The sequence below is a fragment of the Notechis scutatus genome, chromosome 2, assembly GCF_049901735.1.
Source record: "Notechis scutatus isolate UNSWTSFEM ecotype Mainland chromosome 2, rNotScu1.2, whole genome shotgun sequence".
NCBI classification, from domain to species: Eukaryota; Metazoa; Chordata; class Lepidosauria; order Squamata; family Elapidae; genus Notechis; species Notechis scutatus.
Genome location: NC_142010.1, coordinates 144327695 through 144353545, shown reverse-complemented (window position 1 = coordinate 144353545; position 25851 = coordinate 144327695). Strand labels below are relative to the sequence as shown.

At 40.9% G+C, this 25851-nt stretch overlaps 1 protein-coding gene across 1 annotated transcript in view; it reads left to right on the top strand.

Annotated features, from left to right (window-relative positions):
* Nucleotides 1-25851, top strand: part of LRP1 (LDL receptor related protein 1) — a 321609-nt gene that overhangs the window by 239520 nt on the left and 56238 nt on the right. Inside the window, exons 37-53 of the mRNA XM_026673900.2 lie at nt 571-705; nt 829-958; nt 1264-1390; nt 2080-2231; nt 2650-2774; nt 2929-3300; nt 12285-12474; nt 13872-14076; nt 15005-15197; nt 17019-17144; nt 17818-17946; nt 18904-19023; nt 20005-20118; nt 21840-21989; nt 22874-22996; nt 23619-23735; nt 25697-25825. Of these exons, the coding sequence (XP_026529685.1) occupies nt 571-705; nt 829-958; nt 1264-1390; nt 2080-2231; nt 2650-2774; nt 2929-3300; nt 12285-12474; nt 13872-14076; nt 15005-15197; nt 17019-17144; nt 17818-17946; nt 18904-19023; nt 20005-20118; nt 21840-21989; nt 22874-22996; nt 23619-23735; nt 25697-25825 (2637 nt within the window). The remainder of the gene's footprint in view (nt 1-570; nt 706-828; nt 959-1263; nt 1391-2079; nt 2232-2649; nt 2775-2928; nt 3301-12284; nt 12475-13871; nt 14077-15004; nt 15198-17018; nt 17145-17817; nt 17947-18903; nt 19024-20004; nt 20119-21839; nt 21990-22873; nt 22997-23618; nt 23736-25696; nt 25826-25851) is intronic.

Sequence of the window (25851 nt, the reverse complement as noted above, 5' to 3'; positions counted from 1 at the left end):
TGTGAACAAACTCTGTGCCTATTCACTTTAATTCAGGGAAGAACACATATTGAACAAAAGAAATTTAGTGCATTTTACTAAAATGGTAAAAGTATGCAAAAAGAAAAAGAACTATTCCGAGAGATTTGTTTCTTGATGAGGACAAAGTCTTAGCCTTGAAACAACTGTGTATTAAGCATAAATTAGTTCTTAAGTGTGTTTCATGCTCCATAGTATTCTTAGAATGATATGCGTAACACTAATTAATACTGCAGCTAGATAGATAAATTATCAGTGTACATTGGACCAGGATTCAACAATAGAATTAAACTTTAACTTCTTCAAGCCTGGGATTGTGCACTTTCCTCAAGATGTTTTGTTTATGGTCTTTGTGGCTAAAGATGTTAGAGACCTACTAAAGGTGCTACTCCGCTTTTACTGATTTGAATGTACTGTCAGGTGCTGAAAAGAAATGGGTTTGGGGAACCCATTTGGGGGATTATTAGATGACTCAAATAATAATTGCTCATTGCATAGAATCACACCAAATCTCCTCTTTCAATCTCCCATATGTATTTTTCTCTCCTTCAGATAATGACACAATCTACTGGGTGGACATGGGTATGAGCACAATCAGTCGAGCCAAACGGGACCAGACCTGGCGAGAGGATGTCGTGACCAATGGCATTGGCCGAGTGGAAGGGATTGCCGTGGACTGGATTGCAGGTGGGTGGCTGCGTAGATGAGCAAGCAACAGCAACTGAGTGTGGGAAGGAAACCCTTCTTCTCACAAGAAACAAAGGAAGGAGCAGTCAATTAAGTCCTGATCTTGTATCTCTTTCCCTCCAGGAAACATCTATTGGACAGACCAGGGCTTTGATGTCATTGAAGTCGCCAGGCTCAATGGTTCATTCCGCTATGTAGTGATTTCACAAGGATTGGATAAACCACGTGCCATTACAGTACACCCAGAGAAAGGGTAAGGTTCCTTTACATTGAATGCAATTTCTTAGACTGGTCATAATAGGAACAGGTTGGGAGCGTATTTGTAGCATTTAAATGATGATGGATTGGAACTGGGGAAAGGCAAGACTCCTGGTGTTGGGAATGCTTTAAAGGCCATCCAGTTGGCAAAGGCTACTCCTAGATCTTGCATGGACATTGGGTTGACTTTTTGCTTTATTCCTTTATTTTTTTCTACCATTAAAAATTGCAAACTAGTGGCAACTGGCTGAACACATGATACGCTAACTGTTCCAGTGCTGTCTGGGTCCTCTCTTTCAGATACCTTTTTTGGACAGAGTGGGGCCAATATCCTCGCATTGAACGTTCTCGGCTGGATGGAACAGAGCGCGTGGTCCTCATCAACACCAGCATCAGCTGGCCCAATGGGATTTCTGTTGATTATGAAGTAAGGTCCTGGGACTGTGGGTGTTAGACGCAGTCTAACATGCCTGTCCGTCCAACCAAAAATCATAGTTGAGAAATGAACTTTGAGTGGACATTTAGCACCTTAGGAATGCCTTGCCCCATTGTACCCTTAGAAAAACAGCAAATAGGATTATGTGCTTTTAAAACAAAAACATAATTCAGCATCGTGGCAAGTTAAAATTCATACATGATCATTCTGCAATTCTGCAATCCAGCAAAATCCGAATTTTTGCAAAGCATTTGTTTGTTGAACAAATCTGTTTGTTGCTGAAGGTGTTATCTAAGCCTGGTAATGAAACATTCGGAAACCAACCCACAAGCTCAGAGAATGAACCTTTACTCTCATCCTACACCTCAGATACAGATATTCACCACTATTGCCAAGCATTTGTTTGTGTTAAGAAAAGGAACCTAGCAACGTCACCTGCTGAGTTGGAGTCCTGCTCAGTTCTGCCTCAATTTTTGATCTTTCACGGCTTTAAACAATCTCCCTCCCACTGGAGTAACAGCAGTTCATATGTCCATTTATTTCCTTGTTGGGATGTGATTTGAACTTAGGGGAAATGATAAATGGTTGGGAACTGATTGCCTGCATTTTACATTCACATTGGTATCTTTGATTATGTTACATCATTTGCAAGATGGATTGTCATCTGGATCTCTTTTTAGGATGGGAAGCTTTACTGGTGTGATGCCCGGACAGATAAGATTGAACGCATAGACCTAGAGACCGGTGATAAGAGGGAGATTGTCCTATCCAGTAACAACATGGATATGTTCTCAGTATCTGTCTTTGAGGATTACGTCTACTGGAGTGACAGGTTTGTGTCTTGGTGCTATGGGTCATGTCTGGAAGTGTTTTGCAAGCAACTGCATTTCTTCCATGTTCAGATAGAACTAGATTCGTTATGGAATTATATTGTTACATCTTTCTCAAACCCCTTCCATGCAAACCTAATTCGGTCTTTTGAAGTGGAAACATGCTGAGTTTTACAGATACACATGTGCATGTGTCCAGTTTTAGATCTGTTAATTGAGGTGATGGGTGGATACCCATAATATTTGTGTGTAAGATAATTAATATATCAGAATGCATGCCCGTTTAAGCATATGTGTGAACTGAAGATTTCTGGCACAGTGTTGTAAACAATAGTTTCCTCGTTGTGTTTTGTTATGTAAGAGCTGTGCTGGCAGAGTAGAATATCTCATAGTTGCATGCTTATCTGTGCCTCCTCCTAGGACTCATGCAAATGGATCCATTAAGAGGGGCAGCAAGGACAATGCATCAGAAATTGTGTCTCTACGCACAGGAATAGGAGTGCAGCTGAAGGACATCAAGGTGTTCAACAGAGCCAGGCAAAAGGGTATGTGAAGAATCCTGCACACAGAAGGGGCTGAGTGGCAGTATGGACAGTGAAGATGGAATTTGTTACCTGAGTTTAAAACCTCCAGAGACGTAGAAGCAGGTTGTAAACCAACCTAACGCTGGCTAATTTTTCTCGTATCCCTTTTCTACAGGTACCAATGTGTGCGCGCTGAATAATGGCGACTGTCAGCAATTGTGTCTATATCGAGGAGGAGGTCAGCGGACCTGTGCCTGTGCCCACGGAATGCTCTCTGAGGATGGTGTAAGCTGCCGTGACTATGATGGGTACCTGCTCTATTCAGAACGGACCATTCTCAAAAGTATCCACTTATCCGATGAGAACAATCTCAATGCACCCATTAAGCCATTTGAAGACAGCGAGCACATGAAAAATGTCATTGCCTTGGCTTTTGATTACCGCTATAGCAGCAAGGGCAGCAACCGCATCTTCTACAGTGACATTCACTTTGGCAACATCCAGCAAATCAATGATGATGGAAGTGGGCGAAGGACTATAGTTGAAAGTAAGTTACTTTGGGATGTTCCCTCCCACCTGCTTTATTTTCTGGCTGCTTCCACCAAAGCGGCAATCCGATTGGAGGAAAGCTCCAGAAATAAATGTGTCACTGCAAAGAGAAACTCTCAGAACAGCAGTTACATGGAAAGATTATTTTTGTGTGGGTTGAGGGATCTGCAGAATAAGGGAGTCTCATATTTCCAGGGCTGTGGCGTTGAAGCAGATCACTTTTATTAAAAGCCAAAATTCCAGGATGTTAAATGACTATTGTTTAAGTCTCTGCATTCAGGAGAACTTATAAAGGCTAGCTCACTGGATTTTCTTTCAATAGTTGGAATGTTTCCTGAAATAGCTATATTTGATAATATAGTTTTGCAACTTTCCTTCTGATTGATGGGATTCCTGTCCAGCTTCTGTTCACTTTGGGCTTCACCAACATTGGTGGATCATCCAGATTGGTTCACTAACAGGAGGGAGAAGTTGCTGCAGTTCAGCCGTAGGAAGAGAGTAGGATGAATGATCTGTATAAGGAACAGCTCATCTCAGATAAATAATGTCCAAAGGAAATATGTATGCTTGGTGTAGATACAGAGTGAAACATGGCTGTTTTGTTTTGGATAAAGACCACAATGAAATTTGTGTTTTGGGGTTAAAGGAAGAACAGGAAAAGCCAGGAAAACAGATCAGGAAAATCTGGGAGTTGGGTCAGTGGGAAAACTTAGGGATACTAGCAGTGGTGTAGTTAAGGGGAGGGAAAGAAAGGACTAAAAAGAACAGGGCTTAGTGGGCCACTTTGACAGCTATTTAGGAGACAGTTTAGGGAGAGAAGTGGCAACTCTCATCAGCCTTGCTTTAGCTGCCTTATAAAATCACCCCGGGATCCCTGTGGGTTTTGTTGTGACCTAAACAAATATCTTCCCAGTTTTGTCCTTGCTGAAACACAGCCTGTCTAGTACTTCTGGAATGTAGTGTATTGTTCATGAAGATTATAGCTCACAAACTATAAGTGGATTACATCACTCCACAGTCAGGGACATTTCATGAGGCAAAAACTTGGTCACAGCTTGTTTTAGCTGCATTTGTATCATTATCCTAGCTGATGTGTCTTAATGATTTGTTCAAAGTGCAGAAAAATAATCCATATACTGAGGTTGAACTATGCAGTACACCTATAATTTGTCTCAGCCATAAAATAACTTTGTTTTCCACCTCTGGTATTTATCACTAACAATCGGCTGCAGGCTAATCTGTTGAATTAAAAGTTTCTTTAATTCTGCCCTTATGACAACCATTCCGATCTTATTCTCACCTGATTTAAATTAGTGGATGATATGCAGATACTTTGACCTGAAAGTTGGAGAGATAGTATACACATTCCTTAACTCATCATATGGATTGCATTCTGATTTCTTACTTAATATGCAAAAATTCCTTAAACGTTCTTTTTTAAAAATGTGCAGTGTCTATTACTATAGATAGCACTGCAACAATTTCAGAAACAATGGAGTGTGTGAATAAAATGTGACCTTCTTCTAAAGCCCCCCTCCCAGGAACAGTTATTACCTGGAGGAAGAGCTGAGTGGTGAAGCCTTCTTTCTCTTTTGCTGTTTAATCTGTTAGGAGGGAAGAAAGCATATCTATACTTTTAGGGGATTTTGACAGTTCTTATAAATCAGACTGCTCTTGACTGTGAGTTGCCAAATAATTTTCCATTAGGGAAAAGAATTAAACGGTATAGCAATACTTATCTCCAGGAACACTTAGACACTGCAAGTGGCATAGAATAATCTCCATTCCGTATCTCCTTCAGATGACATCTGTTACAACACAATGTATGACATGTTGTTATCATGCAATGCTATGTTTTGCTTTGTCCTTCTACCATTGGCTGGAGCAGAGAAAGGTACCGGAAGAGTAACAGTGTCCCACAACAGTTCTTTCATTTGTGACATCTGGTTTCATCTTTAGAACAGACACTGAGCTGACAATAAGATAACTTGGGCTCTTTTGCAAGGAAAAGCTTTTCAGCATTCAGACAATACACTGATTCCTAACTTCCTGCATTTGAACAGAAAAGAATTTCATTCATATTCATCAAGCATGTTTCCTCCCCCCCCCCCTTTTGTTCTTCTGTTTGCCTTTCCAAACTCTATGAAGTCAATGGCTGTAGAAGTAGGGGGGACTTTTTGAAGTAACTCTCTTCCATATGTAATCAAAGAGGCAAATTAGAATATAATATGCAGAGAAGAAGCAACAACCAAGAATTAGTTTCTACTATGCATCTTTATGTAATTATACATGATTTGAAAAGATGATGATAGTGATAATTGTTATTATAACAAACATTCCAAAATCAGTATTTGGATGGTACTTCAAAGTCATACAATGTAGACAAACTTTTTTAGTTTCCCAGAACTTTTCAAGAGATAACAAAGAAGTGGAAGAGTAAGCTGTTCACCAGTATTCATAACCATAGCAAAGGTCTGAATTGTAAGATGTAATTTTCATAATGAAATTATTGTAAAAATGTTAACATAGTTCTGAACATGAATTAGGAGTAATAATACTCCTAATTCCCCATTTCCCTGTTTAATATTTATTAGTTCCTCCTAAAGCTATTAATACATAGCTCTGCTAGTAGTTATAAGCTTTTAAATCAACTCTTATAGTTATATATCTATGGCCCTATTAATTTCAATTACTTCATCACACAACATTTGCTCCATAGTCTATGGGCGAAAGCAGAATCCCATTTAAGTGCTAGTCAATAGTACAATATGGCTCAGGTTCTTCCTGAAGTAAAAGGACCATATAAGGCCTAAATGGGAAAACTTTTCTGTAAAATTGAAGTTTTTTTAAAAAATATTAAGTAAGTTCCCATTGTCATATAGGAGGAATTTGGCAGTGCCCCTTAGCTGAATATCAGGTGGTTGATACTTTGCTTCTGCAATTAAACTACAACTGATAACTGCAGTGGTCAATGGCTAAGCATTGAAAGCCCTTCTTGATACAGATGTATTTTAATCCAATGCATTTTAATTTCCCCAGGGTACATCTCTCAAGAGAACAGATGTATATTTTAGGAACTCATGGTAAATCCAGGTTTATGACTGTAGCTAAGGTCCCAGTGGAAGTTGGGGAGGGAGGAACAAGCCTTTTTTTGTGGGTAGGACGACCCCTGAATTGCTTTATGACATTATCCTGGGACAAGACTTTCCCAGTTTGAGAGGATTCTTGGACGCAGTATCTGCTTTTATTGCTCAAACATGATTCCAGACTCAATGACTGTGGAATGAACTACCTGATCCTCAGGGAATTCTGAAAGACGTTCTTGGGAAGACTAGGAAGTTCAACACCCAAAACTAAAAAGACAAGCCAACTCTCTATATAAAGAGCAATTCAGGGAACAGAATAGAATCTGAGTGGAATCTCTCTTCAAAATATGGGTGAACCCTAGGCATCTGATTCCCTTCTAAAGAATATATATTCCAAACTGAAGACTCTTTTGTCAGGGAAAAGATGATCATTTAGAAGACTGACATGCTGTAAGAATCTGGTAAACACAGTTCTAGATAAGAGTAATTTTCATGGAATGCAGATCTCTAATGAGAACCAATCGTACCATATTCTGGCATTAGTATATATACATCCATATTGGTTGTGGTTTTTTGTGGCCAGGAATATATGCTGATTCTTGCCAGTTTGGGGCATTTGTGTTGAATGCCAAATGTTGAATTTCCTCAAAGGTGTGAAGAAAGCTCTATTGGTCCTTTTACCCATTTAATTGTATTTTCTGTAAAATAGCTGTGGGCATACAAGACTCATTAGAAAATTATCATTGGAGTATTAGGATTATTCCTATGTTGTGCGGTTATGCCAGATTCTTCAGGAGTTTGCCCTCAGGATGGTTACCAGGTAGAAGATAATAAGCCTTGGTGGAACTGTTTTTCAGGGTTGAATCCCTAATAAAATACATACTAAAGCAAAATATCTCACTAGGCAAACCTCTGCTTTGTTAGATCAATTGTTTGGGGGAGGGGGGGAGAAGCACTCAAAAACTGATTTGATTGATTGTGGTTACTAGCCTGAAGGCAATATCAGAAAAGATAAGAAAGAGACTCAGAAAAATGAATTGAGTGTCTCAGAACAAGAATAAAGAAAGGATGGTTGAGAAGCAAATTAAGCAATAAATATCTTTCTAGAGTTCCAATTCGATAAGGAATTAGAAATCAAAACTTTCCCTTACCACTCCTAGACTGGTAGTCTGCTGGAAGGATTCAACCAAATGAATGTTCGAGGAATGTGTCAGAGCCTTCCATTCTTATTGTCTGTGGAGATTCCCCATCTTAAATGCAAATCCCATTCTTATTGGTTTAATTGGGAAATTCCAAAGGCCCCTATTTCCTTCAGGTTACCCTTTCAGATGATATGGGGAACTTGGGAGGAAAACCCAAGCCACTTTCAAGCAATGTACAGTAAGTTATATATGTGTATAAGGATAGTGTTATACTAGACGTGAGAGCCGGCCTTACAGAACATTCAGCAAATCTATTTAAAAAGTGTATCATGGGCAGCATACTAAGCTCAAGCTGAATTTGTTAAAACAGGTGAAAGGGGAAAAACCCAGTAACCACAGCTTATTGCTTCATACACAGTTAAGCATTTGGTGCTAAAAACCTTCCAGATAAATTATGTGATTTGACAACTTGGTCATTTCCGTCCTTCCAAGGTCGGTAAATTGAGGCTTGTTGGGGGCAATAGGCTGACTCTGTAAACCGTTAAGAGGGCTGTAAAGGACTGTGAAGTGGTATATAAGTTTAAGTGCTATTGCTATGTGTAAATTTTTGTTAATACAAGACTTTGCAGGTCTTTTTGCCATACACATGTTTACAGAAAAACAGTCCAGTTGAACAGAAACAGAGAATATTAATTTTTCATCTTTTCCAACATTTTCCTATTCCTGAACATTATAGGGAAGATTTAAAGCAGTGGTCCCCAACCTTTTTGTACCAGGGACCGGTTTCAAGCAGAAACACTTTTCAAGGACCTGGGGGGGAGCCGGTTTCCTCCGCCTCGTTCCTCTCTCAGTCGCTCTCTCGCTGCTCCACCAGCCCAGGAAGAAACTGCTTCAAAGAAGCCGGGGTGTGTGGCTTTTCCTGTCGCCGCAGCTCCTCCGAGCGCCCGTTTCACCCCCACCCCTCCCGCCCGCGCGGTTCAACCCAGTGCTCCGTTCTGCCTGCCTGCCTGCCTGCCTTAGTTTCTGGTTGTTTGGGAGCAGCTTTGGCTGAGAATAATAACTATTCGCCTCTTTTACTCAGCCGAAGCTGTTCCGAATCAACCATTAACGAAGGCAGGCAGGCAGAACGGGCACTGAATTGAAGCGGCGTGCGCCGTGCGGGTGGGGGTGAACGGGTGCTTCGGAGGAGCTGCGGCGACAGGAAAAGCCACCCCCGGCTTCTTTGAAGCAGTTTCTTCCTGGGCTGGTGGAGCAGCGAGAGAGCGACTGAGAGAGGAACGAGGCGGGAGGAAACCGCTGCTGAGCCAGAGAGCAGGACAGGCTTCGGTTGCTTCCTCCCTCCCCTTCTTTCATTTGTGTCCTTGATCCCGATCCCAGCAGCATTCACCGAAGGCAAAGAAAGCCGCCATTTTTTTAAAAAAATTCTTTGCGACCCGGTACAGAGTGCTCCACGGCCCGGTACCGGTCCGCGGCCCGGTGGTTGAGGACCCCTGATTTAAAGAACACAATTGGGCTTCACATAGATTGCCTTGCACATTAGTTCATCTGCTATTTCCCAGAAAACTTTTCTGGCAATATTATTCATAAATTAGTACTAGGCCAACCAGTAATGTCAATTCACAGCCAGAGATATTGCAACAACAAGCATTCAATATAAAACATAGTTCAAGTGGAAAAGATAATTTCAGAAGTTCAAGCTTGGGGGAATTTTAGGTGAAGCGTTTTCCAATTTAATTGAAAACTAGGCAAGAACTGGTATGCATTGTTCTTCTTTTTTCTTCTGCATACCACAGATAAAGCTTTTTAAAAATTACTAAGAAAAAGAATCAAGCTTAGTAACGGAATGAAATTATATTTTCATTAAATCCTTCTTACAAGCAAAACCATTTGTGCTTAGTTTCATTAGAAATAAAAACATAGGTCAAGTTTATTTTTAATTGTAATTATGACTTGATTGTTTTAAAAATTAAAAGTGAGTAAGGGAATAAGAGATGTAAAAGTTTCAAAAACTAAAAAGATGTGATGATGAAAGGTTTGGGAACCCCCCTACTGTGTTGCATTAAGTGGTTGCTAGGTGCTTTCAAGAATTATCTTTGGATAATTCTTTGGGTCTTTCTTCACCTTCCTGGATACAGCACAGGGTGACCCTGCTCCCTACCAACCAAGTGGATTACTAAATATGAGCACTGCCCACAGATTAGTTCTAAGGGGTTTCAAAAATTAGAGCCACAGGACATCATGTTGTTGCTAGCAGCTCATACACGTAACAGAATTTTGGGATGTGCTGAGAAAGGCACGGTCATATTTCTCTTATTTCTTGTTGATTTCTCACGTTTCTTTCATAAGTTTGTCCCGTTCTGCTTCCAGCAAAAAGAATCTCCCTTCTTTTCTTGCGTATTGAGTTGTATGTATAAATTATGGCAATGGTTTTAATGAGATTTAAAACCCTTTTCTGCTTGTGGGCATTTGTTAGCTGCTGGCAAGGAAGGAAATCGAGCTCGTACCCTGCGTGTCTCATTTGCTTTTTCAAACAGTGGCTTGGGGCCTACCAGGAGATGATGGATTCATTTCATTTTGAGATGAACCAATTAGTTCCCTTTTGTTTATTAACTTGAGGGAGGGTATCGGCATTCCTAGATGGAAAACTGCCAAGTGACTTGTCCAAGTGTTGTTTTTCCACCGTTAATCAGTCAGTCCAGTGAAAGGAAACATGGGGGTGTGTGGTGTGAATTAATTTCCAGATATGGGTGAACTTCAGCACCTGTCATCTTTTGCCATTCTGACCTGTTAGGGCACTGACTTTCAGCAACAACTAGATGGCCACAGGTCCCCCATCCGTGTTTGTTTGTTCGTTAGATTTATTTGCCACCCATCTCATTTCAAAGTGACTCGGAGTGGCTGACACCATTAAAAGCATTAAAACCATAAAAGATAAATATTTCTAAAACAATCAAAAATAGAAACCAGAATCAAAATAAAAATTATAGTTCAAAAATGGTTCAAAAAGGGGGCAATGGGATGCATGAAGTGGGATTGCCTTTTAGTTCATCAATCACCTCCAGTGTGATGGTTCCCCCTTGAGGCCTCAAGCTATCCGATAGAGCCAGGTCAGAAGGGTGGAAGCCAATTTCACCTCAAGAGGGCAAGACCTCCAAAGGGCAGGCCAACACACGTGGGATGGGCCAGTCCCAGTGGAGTGAGTGAGACCAGTGATGGGATTCAAACATTTTTTACTACCAGTTCTGTGGGCGTGGCAGGGGAAGGATACTGTAACATTCCTATTCCCTCCCCACTCCTGGGGGAAGGTTACTGCAAAATCCCATTTCCTCCCCACCCCATTAACCTGCTTTCCAGCTCCGTTCTCCTGTGCAGGGCAACCAAAGAAGACCCAAACAATCAGCTGGGACTCGGGAGGCAGAGAATAGATGGGGGCTGGGCCAGTCAGAGGTGGTATTTGCTGGTTCTCGGAACTACTCAAAATTTCCACTACTGATTCTCCAGAACTGATCAGAACCTGATGAATACCACCTCTGCGTGAGACGGTTTTCTAAATAACCTGGCCCCATGCCATGCAGGGCTTTAAAGGTAACAACCAACCCCTTGAATTGCATTCGAAGCAAACTGGCAGCCAGTGCAGCTTACGGAGCAGCGGTGCAATATGGGCCATTGTAGGGCTCCCCAAAACTCTTCCAATTATAATGAAAGGCAGTAAGATTTTTGGGCCTTGAATCAGATTGGGGCTCAGTCAGTTAATAAACGTGACTTAGAATAACTTAGAATAACTTTATTGTCACTTTGAATGTACCCTAAATTTGGGGTATTCTGTGCTCTACGTTTTGAGATGCATTGAAAATTGCTTATCAAGATAGCTTTCTTTATTTTCCCTGCTAATTTTGAAGGATGAGAGAAACCAGATATAAGTCTGTGATGGCATTTCCACTCCCACATTTATTTAAGATGAAAGGCAGAAAGAAGTAGCAACATATGATCAGAATCCTCTCTGAGGAATTATGGGCGTATAATTAGAATGGCATAGGTTTCTCAAGAAGGGGACAAAACTAAACCACGTTTTTGTACCTAGCAGCAGGGAAATGGGAGATCACTCTTCCCATTTGTTGAAGTCAGGTGGGGTAGCTTTCATGGTAGCAGATAATACAGATACAGATAGTCTTCAGCTTAAGACCACCGTTGAGCCCAACATTTATGTTGCTAAGTGAGAAATTTGTTAAGTGAGTTTTGCCCCATTTTACAATTTTTTCTTGCCACAGTTGTGAAGTGAATCACACTGCAGGCATTCAATTAGGAATACAGTTGTTAAGTGAATCTAGTTTCCCCATTGACTTCGCTTGTCAGAAGGTCGCAAAAGGGGATCATATGACTCCGGGACACTGCCACTATCATAAATGTGCATCAGTTGTCAAGCATCCAAATGTAAATCACGTGACTGTGGAGATGTTGCAAAGGTCATAAGTGTGAAAAATGGTCATAAGTCAATTTTTTCCAGTGCCATTGTAACTTCGAACGGTTACTGAACAAACTGTCGTAAGTCGAGGACTACCCCATAGTTCATTTCAAATGTTTTCTGTTTTGTTGGGTCAGTTGTACTGGGGAAAAGTGATATTGACTGTGAGGCAATATCAGGACAAAATAAGAAAGGGGCTCAGAATAACGAGGAGTGGCTCAGAACAAGAATAAAGAAGTGAGAACTGGGAACTGGACATACTAAGTAACAAATCCCATTTTCCCTTTAACAGATGTTGGTTCTGTTGAGGGATTGGCTTATCACCGAGGCTGGGACGCCTTATACTGGACAAGCTACACTACTTCTACCATTACACGGCATACTGTGAACCAGACACGTGTGGGAGCTTTTGAAAGAGAAACGGTGATCACCATGTCCGGAGATGACCACCCTCGAGCCTTCGTACTGGATGAATGCCAGAAGTAAGTTCTAGTATCCCTTGGGTGACTGAAAAACAACACTTCAGAATCACTAGGGCTCATTAATACACTCATTCATTTCCTTGTTCATTTGATTATATATATTTTTTGTTCTTCATACTTCTTTCCTGTAAGGATTTTACATCAGCTGACAGACTTAAAATAACCTGAATCCATTAAAACAAGAATAAGCACATAACAGCATTGTTAAACCAACCACCATGCTAAATATATTCACAAGTCCTATGCCCTTCTTATTTTTTTTAAAAAAAAATCAACTCCTGAATTTTCCAAATAAAAGTTGCCAGTATAGAAAGGTTATCTTTTCTGCTCCACACTTGTATGGATGAAGAGCTCCTGAATTAGCCTTGCTTTGATAAGCTTAAGAAATGAAATAAGTTTGGATTTAGCAATGAACAGTGTTATCTATGCAATCCTTCAGCATAAGCATTCCTTTCTCGTGAGTCTGCAGATGAAATAGAAAATATTTCATTTTTGCTTAGCATCATACACTTGGATAAATTGTGGTTACTTTGGATTACGCATTACTGAAAGTAAGCCATCTTCAAATTATAACTTACTGGTTTGCTCAGCTAATATAACTTAAGATGAATCATAGGTTAGGTTTGAATATAATAAACTAATTAGCTAAAATTCAAATGGAATATTTACAATTTCCCCTTTATAGCTGTGCTAAAGGGGGTATAAGGAATGGGATACATTAATTTGAGGCCTGTGTCTGTCACTGAATTATATATCTGAAGTAGCCCAGTGAATTTCACGTCTCAGGCTGTGAACTTTAAAGGCCATCATTATTTAAATAGTAATAGCAATAGCACTTAGACTTATATACTGCCCCATAATGCTTTGCAGGACTCTCCGTGTGGTTTATAACATCAGCATATTGGCTCCCAACAATCTGGGTCCTCATTTTACTCACCTCGGAAGGATGGAAGGCTGAGTCAACCTTGAGCCCCATCAGGATTGAACTACTGACTATAGGCAGAGTTAGCCTGCAATACTGCATTTTAATTACAAGGCCACTAGGGCGCCTTAAAACTGAGTGAATATAAGTTAACAGCCAATTCTACAATTTAAAATTAAAATAAGTATAATCTCTGTTACAAACAGCCTTCATAAGCCTATCTGTCATGGTTTGGGATCACATTCTAAATATTGTTCAGACTATATGAAGCTGATTACAGCAGTGAAGCCTAGATTAGTTTTGCTGTAGCATCATATATTGCCATAGCCAGATCTTCCTTTCTCTAATAAGGATGCAGGGAACATACCAGCAACTGGAGATCCAGGAGAAACCACCTCCGCCCAGTGCCTCAGCTTTCCCTCTTTCAATTTACGTAGCACTTTTCCTCTGTAATTTGTTTTCTCCTCTCCTCCAGCCTGATGTTCTGGACCAACTGGAATGAACAACATCCCAGCATCATGCGAGCTACGCTGACAGGGGCCAACATGATCACCATCATTGACAAAGACATCCGCACACCCAACGGTCTGGCCATTGACCACAAGGCAGAGAAAATCTACTTTTCTGATGCCACCCTGGACAAGATAGAGCGATGTGAATATGATGGCTCCAAACGATATGTATGTCCCATAGTTCTATCAACTGTGCTTCCCCCCCACCCCACCCAGAAAGCCTGCAAAGCAGGCTTCCCTGGTATAATATCTTCTGGATATGTTGGTGCTGTCAGTCCCAGAATTCTTGGCCAGCATGGCGACTAATAATTCTGGGAATTTAGTTCCAGCATATATGGAGAACGAGAAGAGAATAAAGCCATAGTGAAAGCTTGCTTTTTGACCTTGATGTGTCCTGTATGTCCACCCTGTCTTTCCATTTTGATAAAGAGGATACACTGCAAATAAGTTTGTCAGACATGATATGAAGTGGTTGTGTATTCCTCCAGTTCCTCCTATGAACCTCAGGGGTATAAGTTTTCAGAGAGCTTATGTGGTCAATTCTAACTCATTCCTACAAGCTATTTGCTTTTCTTACCTCTTTTCCATTAGCTGCTTACCTGAATTGTATCTCTTGATCAGGTCCTGAAAAAGAGCCAACCTCTCTGGATTTAATCTCTTTCTCAAATGTATTGTCATAGCAACAGCATGGTGGAGATAAGGCTGAGAGGGAAGTCACTGGGCCAAGAGCTCAGAGCTGAGTGGAGGTAGAGACTTAGATCTGCAGTGTCACATGTTATCCAGTGCTAAAATTACTGCACCATGCTGATTCTGTGAAGATTACAAGCATCTTCCTTTTAGATCTGTCAGGTGGATGCTCCATTCCAACATCTCAAGTAGAAGTTGCAGTTAAATTCATTGCAATTATTTCTGGAAAGCAGCAGGTTCCCTTATTATTTATGAAATACTGAGTAAGGGGAAAAAAGGAAGATTAAGAGAAAATGCTTGGCGAGAAGCCATTGCCCATTAATGCGTAGAAGGAATGGGCTTAAGATGATAATATCTGGCTATTGACATCCTGCTTCTTCCTTGCTAATACTGTGATAACATCCAACAGGTGATCTTGAAAGCAGAGCCAGTGCACCCCTTCGGCTTGGCTGTCTATGGTGACAATATCTTCTGGACAGACTGGGTGCGTCGTGCTGTGCAGCGTGCCAACAAATATGTGGGCTCTGGCATGAAACACCTACGCACTGACATCCCCCAGCAACCTATGGGAATCATTGCCGTGGCCAATGACACCAACAGCTGTAAGAAGAACCACTTACCCTTTGGGGAGGGTGGGGGTGGCAGTCTGCCACGGGGAAGGGGTGGGCATTCCTTATAACAAGAGTCTTCAAATTTGGCAAGTTTAAGACTGGTGGACTTCAATTCCCAGAATTCCTCAGTTAGCATGACTGGGGGAGGCATTCTGGGAGTTGAAGTCCCACAAGTCTTAAAGCTGTCAAGTTTGAAGACCCCAGCCGTATAAGGTTATTGTCAGGGTTCCAAGCAGTAATTCCATAGAAAGCAGAACTCCAACGCAGGCATATTCCTCAAAGGACAATTTTATTGGCGATATCATATTGGCATAAACTGTGAAAACCAACTCTTAAAGTTCCTGTGATTTTCATCTGATTAAAAAGTGAAAGTCTCCCCTTTCGCCAAACAATCAATCACATTGTCCAGTAAAGGTACTGGCTGGTCGCTTGGTAACCAGACTCTTCCTCTCTCCAGCCACCTGTTGGAATGTCCTTGGTTCCCACAGGAAACCATTTTGTTTTGGCTACAAAAAAACCTATCTAACAGTGTTCCCCCTCCCTATCCCATCTTTGCATTGTGGCAACCCTGAAGCCTCCAAAATGGCCCATGCCAGGTTTGCTTTAGAGTTGACAGTGAATTTACACTTCTCACAACAACCTTACCGTTGCTTGAATCAGCACTGCAGCAATGAATTCCGAGGCAACCCTTCCTTTTTTTTTGCTGGCCCTAAAGGGAGAACTCTTAGATCTTTCTGAATGTTCCTGTGCAGATTATTTTATTATCCATTCGCACTATATTAGCAGTGATAATCTTGCTCTCTCTTTTTTGGGAGAAAGACGTCACTTGATATTTGGCTTATTTTTATTTGAGTGTTTCCCAAACATTGCTCATCTTTGGCCTCGCACAGCATGATACAGGGTTTTAACTGTTTTACCCAAATGTCTACCTTGCATAACATTTTGTCTCTCAAATCAGCCCTCATAAAGCAAACAAACCACATTTTCCCCTTACTATTTTCCTTTCAACCTTTTCCCCTTACTCCTTTCTATCAATAGCTGGTAATTGTTTCTCAGCGTGAAAACTCCAATCTGAGCACTGAGAAATCACGGGCATTGTTAATCATTTCTATATTACTTGTTGCATTGTAGTCAGATTAAAAAATATACAGGTTGATTTGTGTTGTGTAAAAGAAACACAGGGCTCTCGTGCCCTGATAGTAAGATCAATGTAGAGCAAGGCTCTTCAAACTTGGCAAGTTTAAGACTTGTGAAATTCAATTCTCAAAATTTCTGAGCTAATATGACTGGAGGAGGAATTCTGGGAGTTGAAGTCCACAAATCTTAAAGCTGTCAAGTTTGAAGACTCCTGATGTAGAGTAAAACAGCCTGAAACAACTTGTTGTTCTATTGCTTTTTCATATTCTGCAGTATCAGGTGAATTACATTATTTCTGACACTGATAGTGACTATGTAAGAGTTTAATTTTCTGACCTAGATAGATCATTTATCAGTGGTACATAATTGAGGCTCAGCTTAATCACAAACCCAACTAAAGCTTAGGGCTTTATCTTGGTAGGCTTTTCACATAAGACCCATGCCGAGACAAGTGGAAAGAAATATGATTAGCTTTCAGTCTTTCCCAGAAAAAAAGTTGGGGTGGTTCAGTTATTTGTTGATGTGGTTTTCAAACAAAAATACCTGGAAACTACATTAAATGCCCAGTCAACCAACCTTTCATCACCACTTTTAGATAGTTCCAATCTACTGTATATCTCCAACCCCATTTATTTATGGGCTTCATTCTCCTTACTTTGGTTTTCTTCCACTTAGGTGAGCTATCTCTGTGCAGACTAAACAATGGTGGTTGCCAGGATCTGTGCCTCCTCTCAGCCAATGGAGAAGTGACATGCTCTTGCCGGGGAGGCAGAACTCTTCAGGAGGACCTTACCTGCAGAGGTAAGTATTCACACTGGGTAATGAAACATGAATGGAATAAAAGCATGTGAACTGGGATTATAGTTCCTATGAAATACACTCATACTGAGCAGGCACAGAATGAAGAGATCTACTCATCCAGGGTTTGGACTTCAAAGCCTCTTTGGATCTGGGGACAACAGGAGAAAACCCACAAACCGTATTTTGTCCTAAAGCACATGTACCATGCAGCAATTATCCCAGAATGAGTAGAGGGCAGTGCTGTGAGTATTCTCGGGAGCCAAGGAGATGAGTGTGTGATTTTAATAAATTCAGAAGAGATTCTCATTCCAAGAAGCAGTTTAACCTGGCAGGCACTAAACAGTGCATAGAGAAAAGAGCCATCAGATTTCTGGAAATAAAGCTCTTGCTGCTGCTCATTTCTTATGATGAGTGTGACATAGAGGGAAATAGGGGTGCATGTAGTTAGCCGAAGTGTCCAGGGTTTCTGCACTGATATTTTGCCAGTTTTTTATTGCTCAGAAGTTTAGCTATTGATCTTTCTGCATGGACTTACAAGAGCTTTTTCACTTGATACAGCAGGTGTCTAGTCTAAAATGTATCTTCTGAATGGGATTTCGGGGCACATTTCAGTAAAATGGGAGTTGAGAGATGGGTGTCTTTTCACAAATATGTGGTGTTCTCCCTTCCTTAGCTTCCAACTCCACCTGTAATGTACACAATGAGTTTGAATGTGGAAATGGCGATTGCATTGACTTCAGTGAAACCTGCGATCGTGTGGCCCACTGCAAAGACAGATCAGATGAAAAGCCATCCTACTGCAGTAAGATTTTTTTCTCTCTCTCATTTTCTTCTTTTCTCCTTCCTTTAGCTAGGCTGCTTGTGGAGATGTTTTAATATTCTAGACCAATGTTTCAAAACCTTGCAACTTTAAGACTGTCGGTGTCAGGATTCCGGCATTTACTCCAATTAAATCATGAGCCTCGAGCCACACTCCCAAAACTAAAAAGGATTTATTTGAAGTAACATTCTATTTCAACTCTGAGAATTCTCCCAGCCAGTTTTTCTGCTCTAGACTAAATAATTCTGTATTTCTGGGCATATCTTGGAGAAGAATTTATCCATTGCTTGACAGGTTATCAGGAAGATTGTTGGAATATTTTTTTTTCTTCTCTTCAAGTTTAAAAAGAGTGTTTTTTTTGTTGTTTCACTCTTAAGTTTGTAGTTTGAGGGGTTTTCAAAATAAGATTTGATAAATTTGTCACATACCTTTGCATGGAAGCGAAAACTGGTGGACAGAATGAACTCACTCAAGGGTTTCTAAAGTTGGAATTTAAAAAAAAGACAAACCCCTAATCCTTCTCAACCCCTAGGCTCTGCTGAAACCTGACATTCAGCTTGACTTTTCCCCTTTGAGTGGAAAACTTCATAAAAATCTGAAGCTCCTAACTGAAAGAGAAGAGTCAGGGGCTTGTTTCTGTGCACCACACAGCTATTCTGTATGCAACACTTTGTGAATGTAGGCAGAGCACTATAGCTCCTTTTCCAGCAAAACGGTCAGTCTCCTGGAATTCGGGAGTAGGGAATGCCTGTTGCATTTTTTTTTTTAATCCAGCTCCAAGCTTGAGAGGAGGTAGATGTAACAAACCTGCTGACCTTCCTTTCTATTCAGAGGCTTGCTAGTACTTGCTTCACTCCGTTGATAATTAAATTACGTTCCGATCCATTGTCTTTCAGCTACTCACTCCCTGTTCTCTCTGTTGCTTATTTTGCCTTGCAGACAGCCGCAAGTGTAAGAAGGGCTACTTGCACTGTGCCAACAAACGGTGTATACCCATCAAGGACTGGTGCAATGGTGTGGATGACTGTGGGGACAACTCAGATGAAGTGCCTTGCAACAGTAAGCTTTAGGAGGGGAAGCCAGCCAGGAAGTATATGTCCGTTCGCTTCTTTTCTAAAGCACTATAATAATACTTAGCAACTGTTTTCTGAAACAGTTCAGTAATTAATTTAAACTAAGTTATTAAACGTGTACAGAAAAAATTGCTAGCTGGGCCCAATAAAGTGTCTCCTGTGTTAAATCTTGATTGACCCTCCTCTGTCTTTCCAATCTGCCCCAACCTAATCTTCTTTGGGACATATTGCAAGGATAAAAAGATGTGGCATTGAGATGCAGGCAGTAGGGAAAATGTGTATATGGCCTGGACATTTTGGAGCATGGGGAGCGGGATTCTTTTTTTGTCTTGTCAATCAAATTAAAGTCATTGAAGCTCCCATTAAATACCGGACACACAAAATCTTTTTGTTTTTCTGTTTTGTTTTTCCAAGTTACCCAGCATTTTCTTTAAGAGGCATGAGCTTTGCCTTTGTAAGGTTTTACTCCTTTTCGCTCCTAAATTCAGCAGCAGAGCTGCTTGTTTGTCTGCTCTGCTGGTTGCCTCCAAATGCTAAAGCTCACACAGCCTCCTCCTGCAACAGCCCCCTCATCCAGTGTTTGAAAACTGTTGTTTTATAGGTCATCCCTACACTGGGAAATGGCTTAAAGCAGTGGCTCTCAACCTTCATAATGCCGCAACCCTTTAATACAGGTCCTCATGTTATGGTGACCCCCAACCATAAAATTATGGCTCGGTTCCTAAGACCATCAAAAATATGTGTTTTCCGGTGGTCTTAGGCAACCCCTGTGAAAGGGTCATTCGACCCCCAAAGGGGTCGCGACCCACAGGTTGAGAACCACTGGCTTAAAGGGAAGAAAGGGATATTGCCAGTGCTCTGGCAATGTTTTTTTATCTTGCCTTCCTCCCGGAGGAAGGGCAGCAAGAGAAAATGAAGGCAGTTGCCAGAATGACCCATAATGACTGGTCTGGCCCATTCTTTCCAGAGACAAGCTGTGCTCCTGCTGAATTCCGCTGCCGGGATGGGACCTGTATTAGCAATTCCAGCCGCTGCAACCAGCAGATTGACTGTGAAGATGCTTCTGACGAAATGAACTGCAGTGAGTGTTGCACAGTAGGCACATAAAATGTTGATAAGATGGCTTTTTCACCGTGTCCCCCCACCCCCATTTTATAATCCTATGCAGGCTTTACCTAGTCAGTTCACTCACCCAGTACTAATAATCCTCAACTTACGACCACAATTGAGCCCAAAATTTCTGTTTCTAAGCGGGACAGTTGTTAAGTGAGCTTTACCCCATTTTATGACCTTTCTTGCCACAATTGTTAAGTGAATCACTGCAGTTGTTAAGTTAGTAACACAGTTGTTAAGTGAATCTGGCTTCCCCAATGACTCTGCTTGATCACAAAAGGTGATCATGTGACTTCAGGACACTGCAACTGTCATAAATATGAGTCAGTTGCCAAGCGGTCAGATTTTGATAATATGACCGTGGGGATGCTGCAACAGTTGCAAGTGAAAAACAGTCATAAGTCACTTTTTTCAGTGCCGCTATAACTTCAAACTGTTGGAATGGCTGTATGGTTGTAAGCAGGGGTGGGATTCTACCAGTTCGGACCAGTTCGGGTGAAGTGGATGTTAAATTTGCATCTGGTTCACCAAACCAGTGTTTGAACCGACCAGAAGTTCCAGTAGGCCACACCCACCATGGCCAGTTCTACCCAGCAACTGGGCAGCGAACTGGTTGCTGGAATTTTTGAATCCCACTCCTAGTTGTAAGTTATTGTAGATAATCCTTGTGGCCTTTGGCCAGTGAAGGTCACTCTGCCTTCAGAAGGAATGCTTTGGGATTCTAGAGCCCCCACCCCCCAAAAATCCCTAATATAGTCCTAGATAGGTGTTTAGCGGTGCGTTTTCTGATGTGGAAAAATTGGAAGGGGTGATCTCTATGAAAACCTTGTGGATTTTGACCTCTTCAAGAAAATTCAATAGTAAATGTTCTTGTTATGCTAAGCTGGGAAAGTGCAAGAGATGTCCATTATGCAGCTATGCCAAGAATCATAGTTCCATTATTGAACATGACACTAAAATGTCCTATATTTTATACCATTGAGTCAGAATTGGATTGCTGGGGTATACCAATAATAGGGGCTAACATAATTAGGAAAAATGGGCTATCACATCAAGCTGAATGTGCCTTAGTACTCTGTTGCCATTGTAATTGGGGAACTCCTTTGTTAATATTCAGTCACCTGCTTTCCTTTGTATGATGAGTGACACTATCAAAGAGGAAAGATACTTCATCAAGCACCCAAAACACAAGTCCCTCTCTTTGGTGAAAGGAAGGGCTTCTGGGAAACAGTATAACCCAAGCTAGCTAGTGGATTGTTTTCCCATTTTTCCAATGCTGGCTGCTACTATACATGACACCCAAGCATGTGGAAGAGATAACATTTTTTCCCCCATTGAAATGTGCCTGCCTATTTGATAAAGAAAAACCTGTGTCCTCTGAGCGCCACTCTCCCATTCACCCCACCAACCCCTTCTTTGTTTTTAAATATTCTTTGTTTTTATTTTCAATTGTGCCTATTCTGATAAGCTTCTTTGTGGAGAACTGTACCCTGAAAGACAGGATATAAAATAACTGCAGTATGAATGCTACTAAGGGTTATAGATCGAGATGACATTATTCTGCGGCTCCACATTTTTGAATGCAACTGGCAATGGCATGATTTGTAGGAGTACTTTTGCTCCATTAGGCCTGTTCAGTAAGTTTCTCAGAATTTACATACGTTCAATTTGTTTCTTCTCTTTTGGTAGCTGCCACTGACTGTAGCAGCTTTTTCAGATTGGGAGTGAAAAATGTAAATTTTCAGAAATGTGAGCATACATCGATGTGTTATGCTCCATCCTGGGTATGTGATGGCAGCAATGACTGTGGCGACTATTCAGATGAGCAGGATTGTCCAGGTGAGCATCTTCCAATGAAAACCACCCTTCTCACCATCCAAACCCCCGAAGGGCCTTGAACTCTGGTGAAATGGACCAAGCATTCAGAGAATATGTATATACAAGCAGGCTAGCATACTTAGCCATTAAGCTAAATAAGAATCCTTCCTCGGTCAACCTTATCTTTCCCACTCCACTATCTTGGGAAAGGGAAGGATGATCTAAAATGTGAATAACCAGGAAGTCCACTCCCCCACCCCATCCCCACTGCCATTTGAGTCTTACCTGCACACATACCCCATCTATTAAGTCTGTACTCTATATTCCCTTTTCTTAAAAAGAGGTTTTACAGGGGTGGGGAAAAGTTTCTAGTGAGACCGGGGACCTTTGCCTTGCTCTTTAAACTATTCAGACATTGCTATCTTGGAAGACGGAACATAAGTAATTGTAAATTTTTGGAATCAGTAGAGCACACTGATTGTTTTTATTGCTGTGGGGCATTTTAGCCATGTGTTTATTTTATATGGATTTTTCTGCTACATTTTAGATTGCTTGTAAGTTACTCTAGGGACTTCTTGAGTAGAAATGTAGAGGAGTGAGTGTGTATATGTATGTGTGTCTGTTTGTCTTATCTTTCTGTGTATGGTTGCTAGTCTGCCTGTAGGTTTAATTATACCTTTAAAAAAAAAAAAAAGCTTGGCTGCTAACAAAATGTAGAATGCCCTTCGCCTTTGCTTGCCCCCATCCATTCATTTATCTGATGACAAAGATACCAACATAGAGCCTTTGACCATTGTGTAATACTTCTCTTTCTCTGTTCCCACCAACAAAACAACAATGTAATGGATTTTCTGTTTTCTATTCGCCCCCCCCCCCCCCCCACTTTGGCCCATTGTCTTTCCCAGGCACAAGAAAATCTAAGTGCCCAGCTAACTACTTTGCCTGTCCAAGTGGGAGATGTATTCCCATGACCTGGACTTGTGATAAAGAGAATGACTGTGAGAATGGAGAGGATGAAACCCACTGCAGTAAGTCACCGTGTTGTTTTTCTTTTCCATAAATGAGTTTCTAAAATAGAATAATCAGTAAATTCGGGGGGGGGGGGGGAATTGAAAACATTTGCAATCTCTCTAGTCATTTGGGCCTGAAAAGTTCTGGTTTTTGTTTTCAATTTCTTTGCCATGCATTTTGAAAGCCAGGAAAGCCTAACAAAGTAGTCTGGCTACCAGCAGTGGCTAACCTGAATAGGATTTGCACCTTACATATGGTGTCTGTCAGGACTCTCTGTGTAAATGGGGCATAATATCCTCCCCTCAGTGTAATTCCTTGCATCCTACATCAAACTGTAGATCGTCATGACCAGCTGTAAGCTGAGAGCATATTCTGGTCCAATGTCTAATTTTTAAAAATATAAACGATGCTGTGCTTCAACGGTTAGGTGGCCTAGATATTGGTATTTGAACGTAGATTTTTTAACATTTCTTTCTATTGACTTCTAGATGAAATGGTAATATATATTGCTAGGCCATGCACGGTATGCCATGCACTAAATAAATCTGGAAAAAAATGTTCCAATTTTGTGGACTTCTTTGTGAGAAACTTTGGAATTGTTTGGAAGTGGCTATAACAATGCCCGATTTCTTTTTCCAGATAAGTTCTGCTTCCCAGTGAAGTTTGAATGCAATAATCATCGGTGCATCTCTAAACAGTGGGTGTGCGATGGTGCAGATGACTGTGGTGATGGCTCTGATGAAGACCACCGTTGCCGTAAGTTTTGTTTCTGATTTTAGGAAGAAGAGATGGCAAGCTAGTAAAAATAGTTACAACTTAACAAAATACATACAAAAAGGAAAATGTGGATGTATCGAAAGAGTTGGATAGGAGTGGATGGAAATAGATAGAGATAAAGGTTGAGTGATTGATGCTAAGAACAAGGTGTTTGTGACATCATGAAAGGAATCAAGTGTTTGATGAGGTGAACCATCAGTTGGTGTCTGGGAGATCCTCTTAACATGACAGGATTGAAGGTCTGTAGTAAGTGAAGTGGTTAGAATGCAGTATTGCGGGCTAACTCTGCTCACAAACTGGAGCTCAGTTCAAACTTGGCTCAAGGTGGACTCAGCCTTCCATCCTTCCGAGGTCGGTAAAATGAAGTCCCAGATTGTTGGGGGGCCAAATGCTGACTCTGTAAACTGTCCAGAGAGTTCTATAAAGTGCTATGGGACAATTACAAATCTAAATGCTATTGCTATTGTAATTATTCAAGTGGGCAGATTTCTGTCATAACCATGGTCATGGGTTTGTAGACTTAGATTTTTCTTTGATTTTTTTATTTTTTTATTTTTCCTTCTTTAAAAAATGTTAAATCTATGATATAACTTGGGCTATAGTTCCCTTGTGATTTCTACCTCAAAAAAGGCAGGAAACTTCCATCGAACTTGAGTAAAGGTGATTAAAGGGGAATACAGAGAGTCTAAAATGAAACTAGGGATAAGGTTTGGTGCCAGAGCCTTAATTTGCCCATCCATGCCATTTACTACTTTAAAATAACCTGTGTGGTTTTGATTGTGATGAGAGATGCTTCGTAACAAATCAAAGAAACAAATATGGTAATCGGTGTTGAAAGGTGGATTGAACATTTTTTTAGTCCAAGTTGCTTATACATTATCCTAAAGAGTGCAATTCAGTGCAAGATTGAAGTAATGCCTAATTCAGAGTATGATTTCTGATGAAATTATTTCTGGTGATGCTTCTAGTACTCAAGATGTCTTCCCAACAGAAATTAACAGAATACAGTACTGTAGAGTTCCGCGATATCATCAGCTTCGGCCCACTCATTATTTTGGATGAGAAATTAGCCACTCATGCATACCCTTGTCAATTCCCATTTAATCACTATAGTTTGTTTTCAGCTCTCCAGTTAGCTGGACAGGCTCAATATGTCATATAATGCCATAGCTATGAGATTGCATTGGTTACCTTTCTGTTTCTGAAATGCCATTCAAGGTCCTGGTTTAGTAAAACTTCATGGCTCAGGGTTTAGCTGTCTCTGAGAGTCCCTAGTTTGTTTTAGATTTTCCCTGCTCCAGCCCAAAGCACATTTCTGCTGAAGTTGCTGCTTATAGTGACAGGTGATAAGGGCTTCCCCTCTTCTGTAACAGCTTGCTTTCTCCCTTCTCCTCTCCCCCTCTGCCCCCCCCACAACCCCGCAAAGGTAGCTTCCATTGTCATGGCATTCTGGAAGCTTGATGGTTCTTTAGATGGCTTTTGGGTTTGAACACTGTAGAACTCCTGATGCCTGGAATATTATAACCACTTCTATGATTAATTGTAACTTTACACTTTCATTGTTGATTTACACTTTCATTGTATTTTACTGTTGTATTGGCTTCATCTCATGCTCCTAAACACTGCTTAAGTCAGATGACTGAAGTAGTCTTTACATTCCATAAAGAAATAAAAATTTGCTCCTGATTCAAGTAATTTTTGATTTGTTCTGAAAGGTTTTTTAAAGTGTTGTTTATAAAAAAGGAAGGAAAAGAAAAGCTGAGATTAAAGATTTCTTAGTTCCAGTAGCAGCTGAAAAAAAAAATGGTGGATGTGTGAAATGCACATATGATGTAGAAAAAATGTGGGAAGGTGATGAGAAAAATCACAAATTCCCGACTTTTGATTTTGTCAGGCTCAGTACCCGTTCCTCTTTTTTTTCTTTTTTTCTTCTTCTTTAGATCATACTACTTGTGCTGCAGGAACCTTCCAGTGCCCAAACACCTACCTGTGTGTCCCACAGCGCTGGCTATGTGATGGAGATAGAGATTGTCCTGATGGGGCTGATGAAACTGTGGCTGCTGGATGCTGTGAGTTATTGCTTCTTCTGAACGTT